Here is a 24,026-nt window from a genome sequence, read left to right as displayed (position 1 = left end):
CAGCTGATTTAGTAGGTGCAGGATACAGAGAAATTAGAGTTTTTTTAACTAAAATGTGTGTGGGTATTCCCAGTGTGGTTATTCAGTGCGTGGGTTTTCACCTTCCTTTTAACCCATGAAGTGAGGGGAATTTGTGTATTTCATAAGTGAAAGTAAAATAAAGTATTTTCTTTATAAACATTTGAATTATGAAAGATTATGAAATTACGTTGAAAAGCGGAAAGGTTACATTCCAATCCTATTTCTAAGCTGCTTGGTCAAGCCATGTGGGGGGGTGGGGGCATTGCAATTTCTATAACCATATTAAAGAAGGGGGCATTGCAACTTCCAGAATACAATACATCCCAAGCTCTTTTGTGCTGTTGCTATAAAGACCTCCCTTACCAGTAAACACGAACACATTTGGCCGACATATCAAAATGTGTTGGGAATATGTAGTGTGGAGAGCGTTTGCACATTGGGAAGACGTCGCTGAGACATCAGAAAATAATGTTGATGCCTGGCCGACGTACAGTGCATTGGGAAAGTATTCAGACCCCTTCCCTTTTTCCACATTGTTACGTTACAGCCTAATTCTAAAATTGATTAAATTCATTTTTTTCCTGATCAATCTACACACAATACCCCATAATGACTAAGCAAAAACAGTTTAGACATTTTTGCTAATGTATTAAAAATAATAAACAGACCCTTTGCTATGAGACTCGAAATTGAGCTCAGGTGCATCCTGTTTCCATTGATCATCCTTTAAATGTTTCTACAACTTGATTGGAGTCCACCTGATTTGGAAAGGCACACACCTGTCTATATAAGGTCCCACAGTTGACAGTTCATGTCAGAGCAAAAACCAAGCCATGAGGTCGAAGGAATTGTCCGTAGAGCCCCCGAGTGGATTGTGTTGAGGCACAGATCTGGGGAAGGGTACCAAAAACATTCTGCAGCATTGAAGGTCCCCAAGAATACAGTAGCCTCCATCATTCTTAAATGGAAGAAGTTTGGAACTCTTCCTAGAGCTGGCCGCCCAGCCAAACTGAGCAATCGAGGGAGAAGGGCCTTGGTCAGGGAGGTGACCAAAAATCCGATGGTCACTCTGACAGAGCTCCAATGTTCCTCTGTGGATATGGGAAATCCTTCCAGAAGGACAACCATAATATAATAATAATAATAATAATATGCCATTTAGCAGACGCTTTTATCCAAAGCGACTTAGTCGTGCGTGCATACATTTGTGTGTATGGGTGGTCCCGGGGATCGAACCCACTACCTTGGCGTTACAAGCGCCGTGCTCTACCAGCTGAGCTACAGAGGACCATCTCTGCAGCACTCCATGAATCAGGCCTTTATGGTAGAGTGGCCAGACGGAAGCCACTCCTCAGTAAAAGGCACATGACAGCCCGCTTGGAGTTTGCCAAAAGGCACCTAAAGGACTCAGACCATGAGAAACAAGATTATCTGCTCTGATGAAACCAAGATTGAACTCTTTGGCCTGAATGCCAAGCGTGACGTCTGGAGGGAACCTGGCACCAACTTCGGTGAAGCATGGTGGTGGCAGCATCATGCTGTGGGGATGTTTTTCAGCGGCAGGGACTGGGAGACTAGTCAGGATCAAGGGAAAGCTGAACAGAGCAAAGTACAGAGAGATCCTTGATGAAAACCTGCTCCAGAGCACTCAGGACCTCAGACTGGGGCGAAGGTTCACCTTCCAACAGGACAACGACCCTAAGCACACAACCAAGACAACGCAGGAGTGGCTTCGGGACAAGTCTCTGAATGTCCTTGAGTGGCCCAGCCAGAGCCCGGACTTGAACCCAATCAAACATCTCTGGAGAGACCTGAAAATAGCTGTGCAGCGACGCTCCCCATCCAACCTGACAGAGCTTGAGAGGATCTGCAGAGAAGAATGGGAGAAACTCCCCAAATACAGGTGTGCCAAGCTTGTAGTGTCATACCCAAGAAGACTTAAGGCTGTAATCACTGCCAAAGGTGCTTCAACAAAGGACTGAGTAAAGGGTCTGAATACTTAGATAAATGTGATTTCAGTTTATTTTGTATACATTTGAAAAAAATCTAAAAACCTGTTTTTGCTTTGTCATTATGGGGTATTGTGTGTAGATTGATGAGGGGGAAAAACGATTTAATCAATTTTAGAATAAGGCTGTAACGTAACAATGTGGAGTAATTCAAGGGGTCTGAATACTTTCCGAATGCACTGTATAAACTATGTAGAACTGTAGAATTTAGAATGTAGATATTCTAAATATATCTGTGAGACGTCTTGCCAATTAGCAAACGATGTCTAAACTGCATCTTCCCGATGCATCATGTATACATCCCCTGGGCAGAGGTATCTGTCCTATCTGGGTTTGTTGTCCCTCTCACACATTTATTCTGTCACACACCGACACAAACACACGCATACACAGAAAATGTAATATGTTGTTCTCAAGGCATAAAATGCTGAATTCTGTGTAGAATATTGTTCAATCAAAGACAGGCTTGGCTATTTCTAAGACTATGTATGCTATATTGCTTAATTTCCTGCTACAAAAGGAATAGGCTACTAGCAAACATTGTGACAACCAACTACATACTGTGTGACAACCAACCCCGCGATGGGGTTGGTTGTCACAAGTGGACAGTGTGTGTTTGATGGCTTATAACTCCATGTTAGAATAAGATGAAGATAAAAAGGGTCCCCATTTCAACCCAAGACCTTTCTTTCTATTAAATGTTGAAAAGAGTCTTGTAAGACATACTCGTGCTAAGAAATACACACAAGAGTGAAAAGTGTGACAACCAATCCCAGTCTCCCCTACTACATACCTAGTTCTACATAGCAATATGAGATTGATTTATAGAACTGGGTATGTACTCTCACACACAGTGGCTACTTCCTTTATCTGTTGTCTCAGACTGTACTCATGAATGCCCAGCTACTGTTATTGCAGAGTAGAAGTCAGACTGAATAGGCTACATCTGTCCTAATCATGCTCACTCATAAGGGTCAACAACTGGGCTGCATCTCATTTCAGATAGTTGTCCCCTTCCATCCGCCCTAATTCACTCCCTTTCACAATAGCTGGATAGGTGTAAGCAATCCCTGTACTTAGTTTAAAATACCTTACATCCTGCCATGAGACAAGCCAGTGTTTCAAGAAAGAGACAGCAATGACATTAAGCTACCTGGTAGCCAAATGAACCTTGTTCTTTATAGGCTAGGGTTAAGGTTATGGGTTAGGGTTAAGGTTATGGTTAGGGTTAGGCTCAGTAGTTAAAAGAGTCAGGGTTAGACATTTGGCATGGCCATAAAGTGACGACCATTATATATATAAAAAAAACCTGACTGATGTGATTAACTAATTATTCCCGTTTGCTATTTCCCGTTTCAATTACTTCCTGTTCCTGTGTAGGGGACGTACGCCACGGTTTTTAAGGGGCGGAGCAAACTGACGGAGAACCTGGTGGCGCTGAAAGAGATTAGGTTAGAGCATGAAGAGGGAGCGCCCTGTACAGCTATCAGAGAAGGTAAAAACACACAACACCCTATACAACCATAGTCTCGGAAATGCCAGACCTAGAGCAACAGCACTAGGTCTGGGAATTATTTTGGATTTTGGAGGACGCTCTTCACACAGACAACTCTCCCAACAAATCACGAGTTTGGGTAGGCGGTGCTTAAAAATAATCCCCTTGGAAACATGACAGAGGCGGACACACAATGCGGACGAAGATAGCTAGGCTAGTTTTAGCCACAGCCAGTCAGTGGTTATAAGCTTGTAACACTAACGTCATGGTGCATGCAAACTACTCGCTTGCAGAATACACTCATTGAAAATATCCTATGCGAGCTCCATCTAGCTAGCTGCCGGAAACGTTTACAGCAGGGCTCTGGGCTGATTTTCTGGCGTCCAACTCCACCCTTTCCTCTCTGCCAAACTGATGTCGGTAAAAGTACAGACGTGTATGCTGGAACATTGGTACATTGTGGGAGGCAACCTGTATGTCTAGAGCAGGGATGTCAAACGTCCGGCCCGCGGGCCGGATCAGGCCCGCAAACGGGTTTAATCCGGACCGCGAGATGATTTTGTAAAGTATAAAAATGCGCTGCAATTTTTCAATAAAATAAACTGCTGTTCCAATTGCGTCCACTGGATGGCGCAATAGCAATTGTGTTAAGCAAGCAAACTGTTTATACCGGGGCAGAGCAAGTAGGTCAAGCACGTGCAGCCAATGAGCTACTTTGTTTTGCCCGCGATATTTATTACGGCTTCTACTTTTAACATTATGTGCTTTGGCACCCTCATTGCCCCAATATGTCTCTGTCAAAAAAGAGAAAAGTGGAAGCAGAGTGCAGAGTGTTCCAAGAAAAATGGTCATCCTCCTATTTATTCACGGAATTGAATGGGAAAGCTGTATGTTTGGTGTGTTCACAGCATGTTGCAGTGCTGAAAGAATATAACCTTCGTCGCCACTATGTGAGTCTTCATGCCGACAAATATGACAACTTTCAAGGACAGCGGAGAAGAGAGAAGGTGAATGAACTGTTGGCGGGTCAGCAGTCTGTGTTTACTCACAGCCGAGACATCAGTGACGCTGCAGTGAAAGCTAGCTACCTCATTGCTAATGAAATCGCAGTGGCTTCAAAACCATTTAGTGAGGGTGAATTTGTAAAAACATGCATGATGAAGGCAGCGGAGATTGTGTGCCCTGAAAAGCGTCAGGCTTTTGTAAATATCAGCCTGACAAGAAACACAGTTGCAGACAGGATTTACGATCTTTCAGTGGATTTGGACAGCCAGTTGAAGCAAAAAGTAAAGTCATTTATTGCGTTTTCGGTTGCAATTTATGAAAGCACGGACATTACAGATGTTGCACAACTGGCCATTTTCATCCGCGGAGTTGATGACACATTGACCGTCACCGAGGAGTTCGTGGAGTTGGTGCCGATGACCGATACAACGACAGCAGCTGATATTTTTACCGCACTCGTCGGCGCGCTGGACAGGGTCGGAGTGGACTGGTCCCGCGCTGTCAGCCTGGCTACAGATGGTGCGCCCTCAATGATCGGGAAAAAAGCAGGCGTTGTGACAAAGTTCAGAGAGAAAGTGCAATCTGCAAATGGAGGACGTGATTTTTTGACTTTTCACTGTATTTTGCACCAGGAGGCTTTGTGTTGCAAGTCATTAAAGATGGATAACGTCATGAAGGTGGTCATCCAAACTGTTAATTTCATCCGATCCAGAAGCCTGAATCACCGTCAGTTTGACAGCCTTCTCAGAGAGAAAGACCACATCTATGGCCTGCCATACCACACTGAGGTAAGATGGTTAAGCCGAGGTGCTGTGCTGAGGCGTTTCTTTGATTTACGAGAAGAAATTGAACAGTTCATGGAAGAAAAGGGCAAACCAGTGTTAGAATTTCATTCCGCAGAATGGATGCAGGACCTTGCATTTATGGTGGATGTTACAGAGCACCTGAATAACTTGAACAAACAGCTGCAAGGGCGCAACAAAGTTGTCACGCAGTATTATGACAGCATACGTTCTTTCAAGTTGAAGCTGTCATTGTGGGAGACGTAACTTGCCGGTGGTGATGCAGCTCACTTCCCCTGTCTGAAAAATGTGTGCGCGACCCAACATGTGGCAGACATGAAGCGGTTCAAAGATAAAATAACGGGACTGTTACGGGAGTTTGAGCAACGCTTTCAGATTTTTGGTGAACTGGAGAAAGACTTCAACGTTTTTTGCTCGCCATTCACCGTGAATCCCTCTGATCTGCCCATCAGCATCCAACTTGAAATAATAGACTTGCAGTGTGACTCGGATTTGAAGGGCAAATTTGCCGCAGCTGGCTTGGACACATTTTATCAGAATCTCTTGCCAGGTTACCCCAACTTGACAGCCCTCGCTGCAAAACTGTTGTGCATGTTTGGAACCACATATCTTTGTGAGCAAGTTCCCTGTAATGAGCATAAATAAAACAAAGCTGCGCTCAAGGCTCACGCACAAGCACTTGAATCACATCCTGAAGTTGGCTGCCACTCAGGATGTGACGCCTGATATTGATGCGCTGGTGAAAGCTAAAAGATGCCAGGTATCAGGAGTCAAATAAACTATGCAACCCCACTTAAAGTGCTGCATGAGACACCCTGATATAGTTCTGTGATCTGTGATATACTTCTGTGAATCACTGAGGCATTGTGTGTTTGTGTGTTCTTTGTCCTCAGAACTTTCAAATAACTTGAGGTGTTTTATGATTAATAGTGATGTTGTGCTTTTGGACACACTGTCCTCAGGCTCCAGCTTTATGTTATATGTTTTTATGTTGATGTGCTATTGTTTTTAATTGTTTTTATTTTATTTGTATATTTAACCTATTCTTGACTCTGTGGTTTTTGCACTTGTTTGGGGAACAGGATTTCATTCTTTTTATCTACATTTCTGCCTGAGAAATGACACCCTGATATAGTTCTGTGATCTGTGAAACAGTTCTGTTAATCACTGAGGCATTGTGTGTTTGTGTGTTCTTTTTCTTTAGAATTTTCAAATAAACTTGACGTGTTTTATGATTAATAGTGATGTTGTGCTTGTACTATTTTGGACACACTGTCCTCAGGCTCCAGCTTTATGTTGTATGTTGATCGTATTAAAACAAAGAAAACAATCTGAAGTTGTTGTTTTTAAGTTATATATACCATGATTTTTCCGGTCCGGCCCACTTGGGAATAGATTTTCCTCCATGTGGCCCCTGAGCTAAAATGAGTTTGACACCCCTGGTCTAGAGAGACTAATACAACCATCAAACCTCTCCTAACCTATTCTCACCCCTCCTAACAAAACACATACTGCAACAACAGGGTTTTTGCCTCAGATTTACTACAGTAGCTTTTCAGAAGAACTCAGGAGTAGAACACTGCCACCCAGTGGAGCTAAAATGTCAATGGCATGTCCTCATGCCTCCATGCAGCCAGAGCAGCATCCAACCATTTTCTCTGTGCGTCTCTGCAGTGTCTCTACTGAAGAACCTAAAACATGCCAACATTGTCACGCTGCATGACATCATACACACAGAACGCTCCCTCACTCTAGTCTTTGAGTACCTGGTGAGTAGAACACACATCTTTCAAATACTTCATGATCAGTATAATAACCAGAGTGTTATATCTGCTTGTTTTACTTACAAGTTAAAGTTCTGCAATGGTGTGTCTGTGTGTCTCTCAGGACAGTGATCTGAAACAGTACCTGGACAACTGTGGAAACCTCATGAGCATGAACAACGTTAAGGTTAGTCAACCCTACTGAACACTTAATCATCATCATCAGACAGAGAAGTGAAGTCTTCTCTCCTTCTCTCTCTGTAGATCTTTATGTTCCAGTTGTTACGTGGTCTGTCCTACTGCCATAAGAGGAAGATCCTTCACAGAGATCTGAAACCTCAGAACCTGCTAATCAACGACAAGGGAGAGCTCAAACTAGCCGACTTTGGTATGATGCACACACACACAGTCTTCCCATACAGATACACTGACATTGGTAACCTAGCAACAGATCTCCTTCTATATTATCTAGGGCCGGGACGATAACAGCATCGCGTTACTCGTAAGTATCGTGGCAAGGAAACAAAACACGAAGCAGATTTAACTTCTTTAATGTTAGAAACAAACAGTATGTTGTCATCCAGAGTAATTTATTTATTTTCCAAGCTATAGCACACTATTTTACATACAGCAAGTTTTTAAAGGACCAAAGAGTTTGGTCTGCTTCCTGTTTTCTTTCTTGGCATAGAAAAAATATTGCGATATTGGTATCGTCCCAGCCCTAATATTATCCCTAACCTTTTCAACACCCATCCTGCATGTAGATAGAAGACCAGATCAGTAGATAAAATACTCCCTCTCTGAGATCCAGCTCATGACTGTTTATTTGATTGGTCAGGTCTGGCCCGGGCCAAGTCTGTGCCAACTAAGACCTACTCCAACGAGGTGGTGACTCTATGGTACCGCCCCCCTGAAGTACTGCTGGGTACCACAGAGTACTCTACACCCATCGACATGTGGTGAGTACATTACACACGCGCCTCCATTCTGACTCACAGAGACATTTCAACAAACCTACTCACTGTCACATTGATTAACCTTCATTAACACTACCAGAGTGAAAACCTAAATGAGGGAGAACATGTTTTGATTAGATTTGTATACAACACTATGAATCATCACAGCAACATAGCTATGCTGTTCCTTACCTTAACTTGCATGTAAGCCACCACTCCTGATATGGGCAATCACCATGGTGATCATTTCTGCATCACATTCATTAACCTTGAATCTCCAAAGGCTGTTATCCAGCAACACAACAATAGAGAACCTTTCATAAACTAATTTGCAAAACATTCCTTTCATCAGTGGATGGGTCTCCATCAGAGCAGACACCCTCAGTGATAAACAAAGGGAAAGTGTACTCTATGACACCCTGCCTCTTACACAGGCCTGCTTGTGATCCCTACACACAGTCTTTGATGTATGTGTGTCTCTCTGTTCTACCGACGAACCTCTTGCTGTCTGTCTGTGTGTGCGTGCGTGCGGTCCAGAAGTCCCCACAAGAATAGTAAACAAACAAAAATTAGACCAACTGGGGACATTTTGCCAGTCCCCACAAGGGAAAAGGCTATTTCTAGGGGGTTAGGGTTAGAATTATTGTTAGAATTAGGGTTAAAGATTATGTTTAGGAGTTAGGGTTAGGTTTAGGGGTTAAGGTTAGGGGTTAGGGAAAATTTGATTTTGAATGAGTCAATTGTGTGTCCTCACAAGGTTAGCAAAACAAGACTGTGTGTGTATGCGTGTGTGTGCATGCTGGCCCCCATGTGATGTAATGTTATGATTCCATCAGTGTGTGCGTGTGGCTCCAGGGGTTTGTCATTTCCATGGAGACACTACCACCTCCCTTCAGGCATTAGTCTCCAAAGATACATTTGGCTGTGTTCGAGAGCATCAAAAGCGTGATGTATCATGGGTACATTGTGTCTGACTGACTGATCTACAAATAATATGGAGTAGTTATTTATGACACAAGGTGATTTGTAGATCAGTCAGTCTTGACTCAACTTTAAAGTCGGCTGTAATGTCGAACGTGCCCCCTTCACTTTCCATTTAAATCCTATGTGTCTGTGCTTTCTGTGTGTGTTAAAGGGGCGTGGGCTGTATTCTATTTGAGATGGCAACGGGTCGTCCCATGTTCCCCGGCTCCACAGTGAAGGAGGAGCTGCACTTGGTCTTCAAACTCATTGGTAATTCTATTCTTTCATTTATACCACAGAGAGCAATCTTCCTGGGGTGAGTAGTTAGGATTCAAATACATACATACAGACAGACAACCCCCCCCCCATACAGACATAGAATATGAAGAATGACCCTCTCCCCTCACCCTCTCTCTCAGGTACCCCAACAGAGGACAGCTGGCCAGGTATCTCCAATAATGATGAGTTCAGATCCTACATGTTCTCCCAGTACAGACCTCAACCACTCATCAACCACGTGCCCAGGTTACACAACCACAACACAGCCACAACACAACCACAATAAGACCACTCACCAACCACTTGCTCAGGTAACACAAAATCACAACTAAAACACAAGTACTGTGTTTCCTCTCCAGGCTGGATACTGAGGGGATTGACATGCTTACTGCTCTACTCCTGGTAAGAAACCACCCCCACACCAACCTGTAACCACTAGTGTTGAATACCAAACCAGTATTCTGGTTTTAAGTGTGTATTTCTCTGTTTTATTTCAGTATGACACTAGGACCAGAGTCTCAGCTGAAGCATCTCTAAGACACCCCTACTTCCTCAGCCTGGGAGAGAACATCCACAGCCTCGCAGACAGTAAGACACACACAGATGTATTTGACTTTAGTCGTGTGCTGAGGATGATGTATTAAGTGGCAATTTATGTTTTGTGCATTATGTACAGAAAACACCATTGACCAATATTTCTCTCACCCCTCACCCTAGCCTCCTCAGTGTTTTCCCTCAGAGAGATTAAACTGCAGAAAGACCCAGGCCACCGCAGCTCAGTGTTCCAGCCTCCAGGTACAGTCTCAACACACTGCAACACATATTACTTCCATAAACCATCACAATAATACGAAACAACTACTGGAAATAAACCATGAAACATGTTCAGTTCAGTCATGTCATCCCCATGTTCTCTTTACCAAACCCAGGTCGGGGGAAAAACAGAAGGCAGAGCATATTCTAAAGGACGACCAGCCAGAGGAGTGCAGACAGGGTGAGACTATTCTGAGAGAAAGCCTCAAGGAGGAATTGGCTTTAAAGACAAACACACACCAATCCCCCATACAAACACAAATACAAACATCCAGGTCATATCCAGAGCCCTATACTACGAATGTAGTTTGAGGAGTTAGCGAGGTCACTTGGGTCAACTCTGAGTTCAACTTGGGATAACTGGTACCACGAAAGTGGCACACCTTTTAGCCAGGTACATTTTTATGCCAACAAATCCTTCAGATCTAACCTGCTCCGGGACAGGCTAACTCAGAGCCGTGTGTTGAGGACCAATGAAATCAGATTCCCTCCCTCTCACAAAGATTGTATCATCATCCACTTCATTTGAGGAAGACAACTGATGAAATACTTTATTCATCAAATGTGTTTGTGCATGTAAAAAAAATAGTAATGTTAAAATACCTATCACATTACGCATTTTATTAATGACAAATGCATTTGAAACTTCACGCACAGTAAAACTTTTGTATGACTTTATAAAATGATTTTATTGATAGGAGTGGGGGAAAAAGGTGCTTGTGCATTTATAACCACACCAAATAAATAAAAACTTCACTTCTAAAAGTCGATTTCAAATAATAGCCTGCTGAATTTGCTAGATAACTCTTCATTTATTTTGATTTTGGCACAAATGAAAATGTGGCACTGACTTGCCCATGAATTTATGTTTCAGCATTGTCTCAATGAAGAGTTTCGGTGTTCGACTAGCCACATGCACACGCAGTTACAACCCTGCTAGAGTTAGCGGCAGGCAGACGAGCAATATCCACCATCGTAGTACGGTTGAAGCCCGAGCTGGAATGGAAGCTAATTGAAGCTGGCTAGCTTCAGAAAACACTCAGTAGATACAGTGCATTCGGAAAGTATCCCTTGACTTTTTCCACATTTTGTTACATTACAGCCTTACTCTAAAATTGATTAAATTGTTTTTTTCCCCTCATCAATCTACACACAATACCCCATAATCACAAAGCAAAACCAGTTATTTGGTAATTTCTGCAAATGTATAAAAAATGTAAACCTGAAATATCAAATTTACATAAGTATTCAGACCCTTTTACTCAGTACTTTGTTGAAGCACCTTTGGCAGCGATTACAGCCTCAAGTCTTCGTGGGTATGATGCTACAAGCTTTCCACACCTGTATTTGGGGAGTTTCTCCCATTCTTCTCTGCAGATCCTCTCAAGCTCTGTCAGGTTGGATGGGGAGCATTGCTGCACAGCTATTTTCAGGTCTCTCCAGAGATGTTCGATCAGGTTCAAGTCCGGCCTCTGGCTGGGCCACTCAAGGACATTCAGAGACTTGTCCCGAAGCCACTCCAGCATTGTCATGGCTGTGTGCTTAGGGTCATTGTCCTGTTGGAAGGTGAACATTTGCCCCAGTCTGTGGTCCTGAGCGCTCTGCAGATCTCTCTGTACTTTGCTCCGTTCATCTTTCCCTTGATCCTGACTAGTCTGCCAGTCCCTGCCGCTGAAAAACATCCCCACATCATGATGCTGCCACCACGTTTCACCGTAGGGATGGTGCCAAGTTTCCTCCAGACGTGACGCTTGGCATTCAGGCCAAAGAGTTCAATCTTGGTTTCATCAGACCAGAGAATCTTATTTTTCATGGTCTGAGAATCTTTAGGTGCCTTTTGGCAATCTCTAAGTGGGCTGTCATGTGCCTTTTACTGAGGAGTGGCTTCCGTCTGGCCACTCTACCATAATAAGCCTGATTGGTGGAGTGCTGCAGAGATTGTTGTCCTTCTGGAAGGTTCTGGAATGCACCTGAGCTCAATTTCGATTCTCATTGCAAACGGTCTGCATACTTATGTAAATAAGGTATCTGCAAAAATGTCTAAACCTGTTTTCACTTTGTCATTATGAGGTATTGTGTGTAGATTGAATCCATTTTAGAATAAGGCTGTAACGTAACAAAATGTGGAAAAAGTCAAGGGGTCTGAATACTTACTGTAGCTTGCTTCGTAGTATACCCCTCTGGTCAACCTCAAAGGTCTTTCCTGGTTAAATAAAGGTACAAAGTTTAATTAACACAAACACACATCTAATCCCCTCGCGCTCCCCACAACAGAGGATGGATACAGACAGGGTTTCTGAGAATGAGCTTGCACTTAATCTCAAATGGTTTGGAGCTTAGGTCCCTCACTCCATACAGATCCTATTAAATTACTAAAGGAGCTATGTCATAAACCCTCAAAGTTCCAGAATGGGATGATAATGGCAGCCATTTTGGTCAGGGAGAAATCCAAAATAGTTAATTGGAAAGAATGGCAGTAGAGGCATAATCTTGATTTTACTTATGTAGGAAAATAAAAGTAAGATGTGGTATATCAGAAATTGTGTAATAAAATTGTCAACCTAAAATATTGTCATATAATTATAAATACAGTTTATAGGGGTTTTATACCAATTATCTATAAATAGCCTCTAGAATATGTAAACAGACCATAAATGTCTAAATTATTGATTTCTTCAAAAGCTATGAGTGTTAAATGATACACAATCAGTACTTGTTGCATTTACAACTTGTCTAAATTCTATCATCAATTTCAGCCAGGTTATGGCTGTTGATTGACTGCATTGTTTGTTTGGAATGTTGGCAGTTAATTTGACAAATTATTGGAATCATTCCACTTAAACTTGTTGGCTAACTAGATAATTATACTGTGCAGATAATCTTCAAATTCATTGTTTCACAGCACTGGCTGACCAACTCCCTTACCAAAATGGCTGACCTTTTATACTGTCATAAGAAGGTTAATTTCCATTCTCTCTGATGCTCAGTTGGGCATCAGTCCTAAAATGAATGTTCAAAACAATAGGTGATGAAACCTGCAACCCATGAATATTAGCCTTCTACTGTCATGTTAATAATACACTGGATTCCCACTGCTGATTCTGGGGACTGACCAAGAACTCTCTCCCATTCTACTACCCAGTCCCCTCCCCTCTCCACTCAGCCCCCTGCAGACACCCAAGCCAACCAATCACTCTGCATGTTTCACTGACTTCTTCTCTTTTCGCCATTTCCACATCTCCCTTTCCCTTCCTCCTCTCCTTCTGTTTATGCCTGCCATGAATCTGCTAAAAGCCTGTCTGCCCAGCACTTTCACATCTGATGAAGTAAAGGAGACAAGGAAAGGAAGCCACTTTAGACTACTGAGATGCAGTTCTCTCTACCCCACACTGGAGAAGAAGCCAATACTCTTCTAGAGCTACCTTTCCATGCGTCCTTTCCTTTCTCACCCCCAAGCTGAAACAATTGTTAGAGGTGAAAGCAATATGGTGGACCTGTCAGTGGTCATGAAGGAAAGAAGGTGAGAGTGAAGCCATGTAAAAGCATTGAGACCCACTGGGAGAGATGTGTGTTACACTTTAAAAGTTCCCCTCTCTTTATTTTAGCAACCCCTGGGGCAGAAGTATTATTGTATGTGTTTTGTTGTGGTAAATGAAGATATTTTAAATACTGTAATGAAAAGAAATAATATATGTATTTTAACAGATGTTGTCATGTTCTTTCTCAGTGAATTTTATGCCAGACAAAACAAGAGATGACTGTATTAAATGACTGTAGACGATGTCTAAATGTTTTATAAAATATATAAAGTATATTTAGATTTTGTATGAAATGTGATATTCAATATTTTGTGTGATTTGTTTACTGCGCAATTATTAAAACCAGAAACTGAATGTATTGTGACTGCCATGAAGCCAAAGGTGATCAAATAATAACAAATAAATGATATCACTCTGTAGTACAATGACCAGCTCTCATACAGTACTAATACAGTATACAATACCGTCTATGACTGAGTGTCTTCCATCATGATTGAAAAGAAACAGAAAGAGAGAAAACATTTTAAGTGTTCAATAGGTGCCACAATTCCCAATCTGGCCCTAATACTACCTTGGCTATCTAATCATCCCAATTTTGTCACTGATGATCCTTTGCACTTAATCTCAAATGGTTTGGACTGTAATCTACCTATTGAGATCATGAGGACCGACAGGAGGCGCTACATCCACAACACAGAGACCAAATAGACAGGTCTATAGATCTATTCAATAGAGAGGTCCAGAAAACTTAAACTCATCCATTCAAATGCATTACACGGAAAATAACGTGTAATCATGACACTTCACATCGCCGTGGAAGATGCCATAGTCTCCTACACAGCAGCACAGTTAAGTGATGGACATCAGTCTCCAGGGGAGGGCACTGCTAGTTCGACAGGTCTATCAGCGTGACGTGACTGGGAGGCAAATAAAAGTTTATCAACTCTACTTACCAACCATATATGCTAGCATCCCAACTTCGCCAGTCCACTTTTAAAAAACATCAGCGCGCGTAAAGGTTCCTTACAACCGTCCTCTCAATGAAAGGAGGTGGTTTCCCTCTCCTAACCTGCTCCAGCGTTCATCACGGCGACCCACTAGCAACAACGAGATGATGTTTGTAGATGATCGGGTCTGGGCTCTGTTCAAGCGCAACTGGCAGCACACACTGACTTACTGGAGCGTGTTCTTCAGTTTCGGGCTGTGTATCGCGTTCCTGGGGCCGACCATCCTGGACCTGAGGTGTCAGACCCAGTCAACTCTGCAGGAGATTACCTGGGTTTTCTTCGCCCAACAGCTCTTCCTCATGCTGGGGAGCGCCTTGGGAGGACTCTTCAAGAAGACGTGAGTGAAAGCTGTCTGGTTATGACGAGATGGTATACAGTTTGTCAGAATTGATTTTTCGTAGCAGGTTAGGATAATTAACGTAGGTTCTGAGAATTAGGTTAAGGTTAGGCTAGCTCAGGGTTTCCCAAACTCTGTTTCCACCCGTGCACATTTAGATGTTTGCCCTAACACTACACAGCTGATTGAAATAACCAACTGATCATACAGCTTTCATTATTTGAATTAGCTGTGTAGTGCAAGGGCAAAAAACTTGCACCCAGTTTCTGATGAACTCCACCAATGGAGTTGAGCAGAGACCAGGCTTTGTGGAATTCAGCTTCGACTACATTCGCCCCAAGGTCAATACTTCCAATAATTTTATTATGAAACGCTTACCTTGTACCCATGTTTGTCCTCTGTAGTTGCATGATTTGTTTGCCAAAAGCCATACTTTTTAATAAAACGTTAATCAAATATAACCAGACTGTATCCTTGTTGCCAACTTAGAGCAACAGCAATGAGCAAACAGTCATTGGTTGTATTTGATTAACGTTTATTGAAAAAGTATGGTTTCAGCAAACAAAGGCACGCAACTACAGAGGACAAACATAGGTACAAGGTAAGCATTTCATAATTACAATTTTTGGAAGTATTGACCCTGGGCAAATCGATGTAGTCTGAGCTGAATTCCTTAAAGCCTGGTCTCTGCTCAACTCTGTTGGAGTGCATCAGAAACTTATTTCACCATGGAGTTGAGTTTAGTCAGCTAGGGTAAGGCAGGAACAGACTGGGACCAGAAATCGGGCCGGCATCTCTGACACACCTGACCATTATTATTTTTCTCGAGGCCCCATTACTAGCCAAATAATAATTTATACAGGCCCAGTAGGATTACTCATTATACACTGAACACAATTATAAACGCAACATGTAAAGTGTTGGTCCCATGTTTCATGAACTGAAATAAAGGATCCCAACATTTTTCCATACGCACAAACAGCTTCTTTCTCTCATTTTGTGCACAAATTTGTTACCATCCCTGTTAGTCCGTATGTCTCCTTTGCCAAGATAATCCATCCACCTGACAGGTGTAGCATATCAAGAAGCTGATTAAACAACATGATCATTACACAGGTGCACCTTGTGCTTGGGACAATAAAAGGCCACTCTAAAAGGTGCAGTTTTGTCACAACACAATGCCACAGATGTCTCAAGTTTTGAGGGATCATGCAATTGGCATGCTGACTGCAGGAATGTCCACCAGAGCTGTGGCGAGATAATTCAATGTTAATTTCTCTACCATAAGCCACCTCCAACATCATTTTAGAGAATTTGACAGTACGTTCAACCGGCCTCACAACCGCAGACCATGTGTAAACACGCCAGCCCAGGACCTCCACATCCGGCTTCTTCACCTGCTAGATCGTCTGATATCAGCCACCCAGACAGCTGATGAAACTGTGGTTTTGCACAACCAAATAATTTCTTTACAAACGGTCATCTGCATGCTCGCCATCCTCACCAGGGTATTGATCTGACTGCAGTTCAGTGCCGTAACCGACTTCAGTGGGCAAATGCACACCTTTGATAGCCACTGGCATGCTGGAGAAGTGTGCTCTTCACGGATGAATCCCGGGTTTCAACTGTACAAGCCAGATGGCAGACAGCGTGTATGGCGTTGTGTGGGCGAGCGGTTTGCTGATGTGAACAGAGTGCCCATGGTGGGGTTATGGTTTGGGCAGGCATAAGCAACGGACAAGGAACACAATTGCATTTTATCGATGGCAATTTAAATGCACAGAGATACTGTGACGAGATCCTGAGGCCCATTGTTGTGCCATTCATCCGGCATCACCTCATGTTTCAGCATGATAATGCACTGCCCCATGTCACAAGGATCTGTACACAATTCCTGGAAGCTGAAAATGTCCCAGTTCTTCCATGGCCTGCATACTCACCAGACATTGAGCATGTTTGGGATACTCTGGATTGACGTGTACGACAGCGTGTTCCAGTTCCCGCCAATATCTAGCAACTTCGCACAGCCATTGAAGAGGAGTTGGACAACATTCCACAGGCCACAATCAACAGCCTGATCAACTATGCGAAGGAGGATGTGTTGTGCTGCATGAGGCAAATGGTCACACCAGATATTGACTGGTTTTCTGATCCACCCCCCTACCTTTTTTTAAAGTTATCTGTGACCAACCAATGCATATCTGTATTCCCAGTCATGTGAAATCCATAGATTAGGGCCTAATTTATTTATTTCAATTGACTGATTTCCTTATGAACTGTAACTCAGTAAAATCTTTGAAATTGTTGCATGTTGCGTTTTATATTTTGTGTTCAGTGTATTAATAGTCTGATTTAATCAACAAATACGATAGTCCTTTTAAAAAAAGGTTAAGGCAGTAGTTCCCAAACTAGGGGTCGCGACCCCATGTGGTGTCGCCTGATATAAATCCTGGAAAAATGCAACAAAATATATATTATAATATCGTCTTTGTATCTCAATCATTGTAATGTGGTTAACCTTAAAAACATTCAATTCAACCAGAGAGCACCCTTAGATCATGGGTAAAGGCCGCACTTGACCATTACACTTGAATCATTCCCACGGTGAATGGCTAGGTTCGCTACGCTATGAAACCACACACTATTGCAGAAACCTTTATATTACCGGCCGGCGGCCGCAATTGATATGGTGAAAACAATGTGTGGTGAGGCAGAGGCCATACCTTTGTCAGATAACTGTTAAACAAAGAATTTATGCTATTGCTAGCAATCAAGATGAAACTCTGACTGAACAACTCAAACTCCCCAGCTTATACTCTCCAAATGGACGTTAGCTGTGAGGGCCGAGATGCCCATGCAATGACTTTTGTACGCTATACATGTCGGGGGATGCTATCCACGAGGACATATTGTTCTGTCTCACGATTCCCAAGCATGAAACAGCACAGGGGATGTTCAGTGTGCTGCGTGGCTATATTGACAAAAGATGCCAACAAGGCCTTGTGCCTGGCTGTGTGTGAATCTCTCAGTGATGCTCATTAATTGGGAAGTTGAGTATTTTTCTCTCTCACCACCCCAGAATATAACAAATGACTGCCCTCTGACAACTGGCAATATTGTTCCTATACCAATTAAGTTTGTTTCAACCAAATGTATCTGTCTGTCCCTGTGACCTTCACAGATCTCCAGTCCAATAGTTCTGCCCTGATACGTTTCCTGATCTACTGCCACATGACTGTTGTTTAAATACACACACCTGTATCAGAGCTGAAGAGATAACAGAGAAAGGGAGATATAGAGAGAGGAGGAGAGCGAGAAAGTGGTGAGAAGAGAGTGGGAGAGACGTGGGGAGGGAGAGAGCTAGAAAAATTGAGATTTACATTCTGGTTTTAATTGCAGCTTGTTGAACTGAACATTACTACTGAGGCCACTACACAGACAGTTAATGGAAAGTTGGCAAGAAGGCGGTGTAGATAAGGCGTCTCCGCTGTACACTAGGTGCCTCAGGGGGTCTGATAAACCGGGTAAATAAATAGCACTTACCTGGGTATTGGGTCAAGGTGACATTCCAGTTACAATACTGCCCACGTTAGCAGAGCTGGAAAAACAGCCCCTCAGCTACCCCTCCATGGAGTTTCCTCTGGGCCCCGGGCTAAGGCCAGAGAGGGAGCGAAAGAGGGCTGGGTCCCGTCGCTACCTGGATGGCAGACCAGATGAGACTGGAAGTGGAGAGAGAGGGCCAGTAAGGGGGCTCAATTACATCAAACAGAGGGAGCTATAAATTGTAGTTAAATGAAAACAGTTCTCTTTCCCAAAAGAGTGCTCTAATATCCTTTCTCTCTCCCCCACCTCTTTCCAGGCTCCGCTGCTCCCTCTCAGCTCTCTTCGTCTCCAGTCTTGTCATCTCCATGGTGTTTGCCATCATCCCACTTTGCCACCATGTGCTGATGCTGGCTGTTGCCATGGCGATATCTGGCACGGCAATGGGGGTGATTGACACCATCGCCAACCTGCAGCTGGTGACGCTCTACCAGAAGGACTCAGCAGTTTTCCTACAGGTCAGGGAGAGGCAGGCGTAAGGGAGGGGGAAGGAGAAGGGATGGAGGGGAGGAGAAAGTAAGGGGGGTCAGGGATATTTTGATCACAAATTATGCAAAAATGATTCAAAGAACAGGTGCTAATTTTCTTTCCCTCTCTCCTTCCTTCTCCATCTCCCACCATACCCCCTCCATTTTCCTCTCTTTCTCTCCCATTCCTCCCTGTCTTCTACCCAGGTTCTGCATTTCTTCATAGGGCTGGGAGCGTTGGTCAGTCCCCTGGTAGCAGACCCATTCCTGTCGGAGGGGAGTTGTGTTCTGGGGGGGAACATGACAGCCAACTTCTCCACTGACCTCCATCACCTCCGCAGCTCCCTGGCAGGCAAGGGGCCAACCACCCTGCACAACGTATCCGAGCACTACCACCTCCGCACAGAAGGCATCATCACCACCAATGTGTCCTACGCATTCTGGATCATGGCTCTTATCAATGTAAGTGTATAAACGCTTTGTTAGCAGTTGGATTGTGGCGTTGAAGCTGTAGGTTGATACTGTAGCTGCAGGTTAGCAGTAGCGACTGGTTGATTTGAATAGCAAAACAAAAAGGGAGATTGTTCTGTAGGGCAGGCTTCCTCAATCACTGAGAGAGATGGTCCCTTTTGCATAGACAGTAACGAGGGAGTCACAGAGAGAAATGTGTAATTTTTTAAAACTGCGTGTGTGCTCTCTCTAGCTGCCTGTACCAGTAGCAGTGTATGTGTTGATGTACCGTGAGAGGCTGTTCCCCTGCTCGAACCACAGCCCACGTCTACTGGACAAGGAGAAAAACTCACAGAAGAACCAACAGGACCACAATATCCAGGGTAAGACCACCCCTTACCCAACTCAGGGTAAGTCTCACAATGCTCCCATCACACCTCCACAGATCCAGTGTTAAACCTCCCCACACATTCACACAACTCAAGGTAAGACCCCCCCTCAAATATATACAACGGCTGCCAGGGTAGAATCCCTTACAGCCCCATCTCCAAACGCCTCACCAACTAAAACATGGCTAGTGCTGGGCTGGAATAAAAGCCTGTACAACCTGTAGCTCTCCAGGTCTGGGGTTGAAAACCCCTGAACTAAACATTCCTGTGCTGTACATCCAGGTCACGGGGGTTTGTTTGGCTGCTGTAATTATGGTGATGTGAAGGATCGCCCCGCCTCCTACTTCCTCCTCTACATTCTGGGCGGAGCCGTGCTCTTCATCACCGACGGCATAATTGTGAGACTGAACCTAACCCCCCTCCCCCCCATAATTGTGAGACTGAACCTAACCCCCCCCCCCCACACACACACACACGACTGCTAACTATCACCATCAGCATTCTAACATAATTTTTCTTCTCTTACAGGGTTCTTACACAGGATTTGTCTACACCTACGCGGTGTCTCCTCCCCTCTCTCTGCCTCACAAGATGGCAGGCTGTCTGACCAGTGTGTTCTGGGCATCTGTCACTGCGGGCAGACTGGCGTCTATATATCTGTCATACAGATACACACAACAACGACTAATCTCTGTCAGCCTGGTACGGACACACACACGTGTGGTTTTGCATACTGTATTAGTAGCGTGTTGAAGTGCACTGAGAAGTGAAACTGCTTTAAAACAGACGTTATTGGAGAGATGATTAAATATTTGATGGGTGTGTTTTTAAAACAGTCAGGTGGCTGCATGGATGGCTTTATTGCACACTCATACAGTATACACACACACAATGCATCCATGCACACGTGAAGAGCACTAAACACAATTTGAATTCAAAGTCATAAATATCTGCATCAATGTTATTTTGTATTATGTCAAATGCATAACAAGCGTATAGATGCTTAGCAAGCATAAGATTACAGGTGGTAGATATGCTGATGTCCACCTTACAACATTATTTAGGGAAAAGGGCATGGACATATGACCATGTGAAAATAAATAATCTTACTTCCACTCTCCTGCTCCTGCGCTCCCTCTCTCTGTGTTTCAGGTGGGGGTGATAGTGGTGCAGTGTCTGCTGTTGATCCTGTACTCCAGCCGTGTGTTCCTCTTCATGGGGACATGTGTGTTAGGCCTCTTCATCAGCAGTGTGTTCCCCTGCATGGTGGCCCTCACAGAAGACATGGTCAACTATAAAGGTATGCACGCACACACACTGTAAGAATGCTTGTATTTGAAATGTTATGGGTAAAGTCTCCTCTTCCTATCTTAGGTTGTGCCACTACTGTCCTGGTGACCAGTGCTGGTACAGGAGAGATGGTGCTGCAGCTTCTCACGGGACAGGTAAGGAACTCTGGGGCGGTTACTGCTCTGTGAATAGGCTAGCCTGTGTTGTCTAGGTGTAATGTGTGTTTCTCTCTTCAGTTGATCCACAGTAAAGGCAGTTATAGTTTCTTGTTGGTTGGTATGATATCATCCTGCATCGGATTCACTGTATTCCTGGGGCTACTCTACATCCAGCATCTACACAGGAGCTCCCAAGCAGGTACACACTCACACATACACCAACAGGTTGTGAGGAAACTATTTTAGTAAACTAAATCTCAAATTGTATTTATTTCTCTCCACAGCCACAGGTGCTAGTAAGGAAATTGCCATGACAGAGAAGCCTTCAAGTGAGTGATGGAGAGAGGCTGTGAGGATGGAACAACGGAAAGAGAGGACTGTTTAAACAAATGACAAAGTGAAGGAAAAACAGAAGTGACCCAACTTTTTAAAATGGCTGGAGGAAAGGCAGTGAGCACTGGAATCCAATGTTAGACTTCAGTCCCTCTCCTTTCTTCCAGCTCTCAACACCGACAATCAAGTTCAACCCAAAGACAATCCCATCCTACCCAGTACCCACCCTCAGATCAAACAAACTGATTCAGATTCAGCTGGCTTTAGATACAAAAATAAATCTTCCAATTTTATCATTCTAAACAGTCTATTTCTGAGTGGTACAGTATTATATTTGTTTAAACTGAGAAATGTTGTTTTATGCTGTAGCTGTCTGACCTTGAATGTAGCATTCATAAACCAGGAGTTGGGAGAGTAGATGTTAACTTGGCTTGTTCATGTCTTTGTCTTTTTAAATGCTGTCATGAACAGGTGGAGACCAAAGCCTCCTCCATTGGCATGCTGCTTATTTAAACTCAATGTCAGCTGGTATCCTGCTGGATCCTTAACTGCTCCGTGTCTTATAGAGCTTTAATGTAGACAGTGACCCGTGTGACTCAGGTGGAGTGGTCACATGAGGACAGATGGTGTTGCTATGTGAGCAAGGTGTGGTGGTTAGTTACCTCGTAAAACTCACTGGATTAGGAAAACAAGTCTCGTGGGGACATACTTCCAAATCTAGTCTTCAGAGGCTAAGAAACAGACACAAACAGGGTGACTAGAGATCAAGGTTGTTTTAATAGTCTCTGTTATAAACGTTTCCTACTTCTCCTCAAACACAAACGCGCCACTCCAAGACAAGTAGCTTGTAAACATTTGAAAAGCATTTTGAACAAATAATTTACAGAAGCGAACAAAACAGTAGAAGCAAACAGTCAGTTTGTCATTTCAACTGCAAAAGTACTGGTTTTATAATTGAATTGATTCAAATAAAAACATTGTTTAAATGTAAAATACATTTTTTACAGAAATATGCACTAGGTGTAATGCTGGGTTGAATAGGGTCTAATGAATGGAACCTGAATCAATGTTCACTCCTACCTTCACCTACAATATGGCTGCCTATTCAGAGGTTGTCTATCAAAACTATAGTCATATTATAGAACTCTGTTGGACTACTGTATGAAGTTAACAAATCTAACTCTTTAAAGAAAATACACATTTGTAATAGGGCCTAACTAAACAAAGGGACTGTGCTTCATTTAAAATCATAATGCCTCTTAAAGTGGCAATTGGCAGATTAAACAAAGCGACGCCCCGTTTCAGTAAAAAGCTGAGGGATGGGGCTGGAGAAATGTAAGCACTCAAATTCATAGACAGAACTATGGATGCAAGGACTGACCATCCATATCAAAACTATAGTTTTAACCATGTTGAGTCTATATAGTGTTTGTTTACATTTACTTTGTTTACAAACACTGGAATAAAACAAGCTTATTCTGGGTTCTGATGGGATATGACAGTTGAACTAAGCTCATGAGCCATTAAGTTATATTCTTCAAGAATCAATAGGTACATATTCATAAGTCAAATGGATTGACCCTTTAAAGATGCACTTCCTTAGAGTTTAAAATGTACTCTTTAGATTTGCTATATTAAAGTATTTTGTGCATAGCTTTACTGTTGATTGGGAAAAAGAAATTGACATAATATTCATTTACAGCTATAATTAGGGTCAATATAGCTTTTTCAAAGAACACAGGGGGAAATATTCAGATTTAAAACATAAAAGGGACACTGGCAAAACCAATACTACAGGAACCCCATTGTTCTAAGTGCCAATGTTAAGACACACACACACACAATATTAAAAAAGGTCCAATGCAGCAGTTTTTACCTCAACACCAAATAGTTTATGGGTACAATTAATTACCTTACTGTGATTGTTTTCAATTAAATGTGTCAAAAAGCAACAAAAATAGCTTCAAAGAGCAATTTCTCAAGCAAGAATTTTGCTAAGACTGTCAGGGAGTGGTCTGAGTGGGAAACTGAAAATGAGTTGTTATTGGCAGAGAGGTTTGGAACCGTTTCTTATTGTCTATGAACTAATTTACCGCATGGTGATATCACCATGGAAGGCCAAAACTCCATCCCACCAAAACAGGCTGAAATTTCAGGCAGTCTTTTCAAACAGCTCTTCAACTAAAAGGACATTATCATTTTCACAATTTCATTATTATTCCAACCTCTGTGTGGAAATATATATAAAACACATGAGAATCAAGTCTGACTGCACTGGGCCTTTAACAATATCAAAAATACTTAAAGACAGATTTAAGTTTCTCTCTGTAAGGCTTTGATTTGCAAATA

The 24,026-nt window shown here is 43.0% G+C and overlaps 2 protein-coding genes across 5 annotated transcripts in view; both read left to right on the top strand.

Annotated features, from left to right (window-relative positions):
* The window catches only part of LOC121575320 (cyclin-dependent kinase 18-like), a 64,277-nt gene extending 50,198 nt beyond the window's left edge, over positions 1-14,079 (top strand). The window contains exons 6-17 of one of the 3 annotated variants that reach the window (XM_041888319.2): positions 3,411-3,525; positions 7,008-7,102; positions 7,221-7,283; positions 7,361-7,484; positions 7,935-8,055; positions 9,188-9,285; positions 9,435-9,540; positions 9,654-9,696; positions 9,792-9,882; positions 10,012-10,089; positions 10,224-10,288; positions 13,402-14,079. In XM_041888319.2, coding sequence (XP_041744253.1) covers positions 3,411-3,525; positions 7,008-7,102; positions 7,221-7,283; positions 7,361-7,484; positions 7,935-8,055; positions 9,188-9,285; positions 9,435-9,540; positions 9,654-9,696; positions 9,792-9,882; positions 10,012-10,089; positions 10,224-10,258 — 969 coding nt within the window. In that variant the 3' untranslated portion in view covers positions 10,259-10,288; positions 13,402-14,079. Of the gene's footprint in view, positions 1-3,410; positions 3,526-7,007; positions 7,103-7,220; positions 7,284-7,360; positions 7,485-7,934; positions 8,056-9,187; positions 9,286-9,434; positions 9,541-9,653; positions 9,697-9,791; positions 9,883-10,011; positions 10,090-10,223; positions 11,209-13,401 lie in introns of those variants that run through there. The other 2 variants (XM_041888320.2, XM_041888318.2) reach the window with 2 other exon arrangements.
* A 403-nt stretch (positions 14,080-14,482) lies between these two features.
* Positions 14,483-22,578, top strand: LOC121575317 (major facilitator superfamily domain-containing protein 4A). Of its 2 annotated transcripts, XM_041888316.2 has the most exons (10): positions 14,483-14,990; positions 18,850-19,048; positions 19,265-19,519; positions 19,761-19,890; positions 20,179-20,294; positions 20,425-20,598; positions 21,049-21,196; positions 21,271-21,341; positions 21,423-21,543; positions 21,629-22,578. In XM_041888316.2, exons 1-10 carry the CDS (start codon positions 14,758-14,760, stop codon positions 21,679-21,681), a joined length of 1,500 nt encoding a protein of 499 aa, XP_041744250.2. In that variant the 5' UTR covers positions 14,483-14,757; the 3' UTR covers positions 21,682-22,578. The 2 variants fall into 2 exon arrangements, with proteins under 2 accessions (XP_041744250.2, XP_041744251.2); XM_041888317.2 differs by lacking the exon at positions 21,629-22,578 and having other exon boundaries at positions 21,299-21,341; positions 21,423-21,512.
* Positions 22,579-24,026: the final 1,448 nt, after the last annotated feature.

The sequence above is a fragment of the Coregonus clupeaformis genome, chromosome 10 (genome assembly GCF_020615455.1).
Source record: "Coregonus clupeaformis isolate EN_2021a chromosome 10, ASM2061545v1, whole genome shotgun sequence".
Taxonomy (NCBI): Eukaryota; Metazoa; Chordata; class Actinopteri; order Salmoniformes; family Salmonidae; genus Coregonus; species Coregonus clupeaformis.
This window is presented reverse-complemented; position numbering and strand designations above follow the sequence as displayed.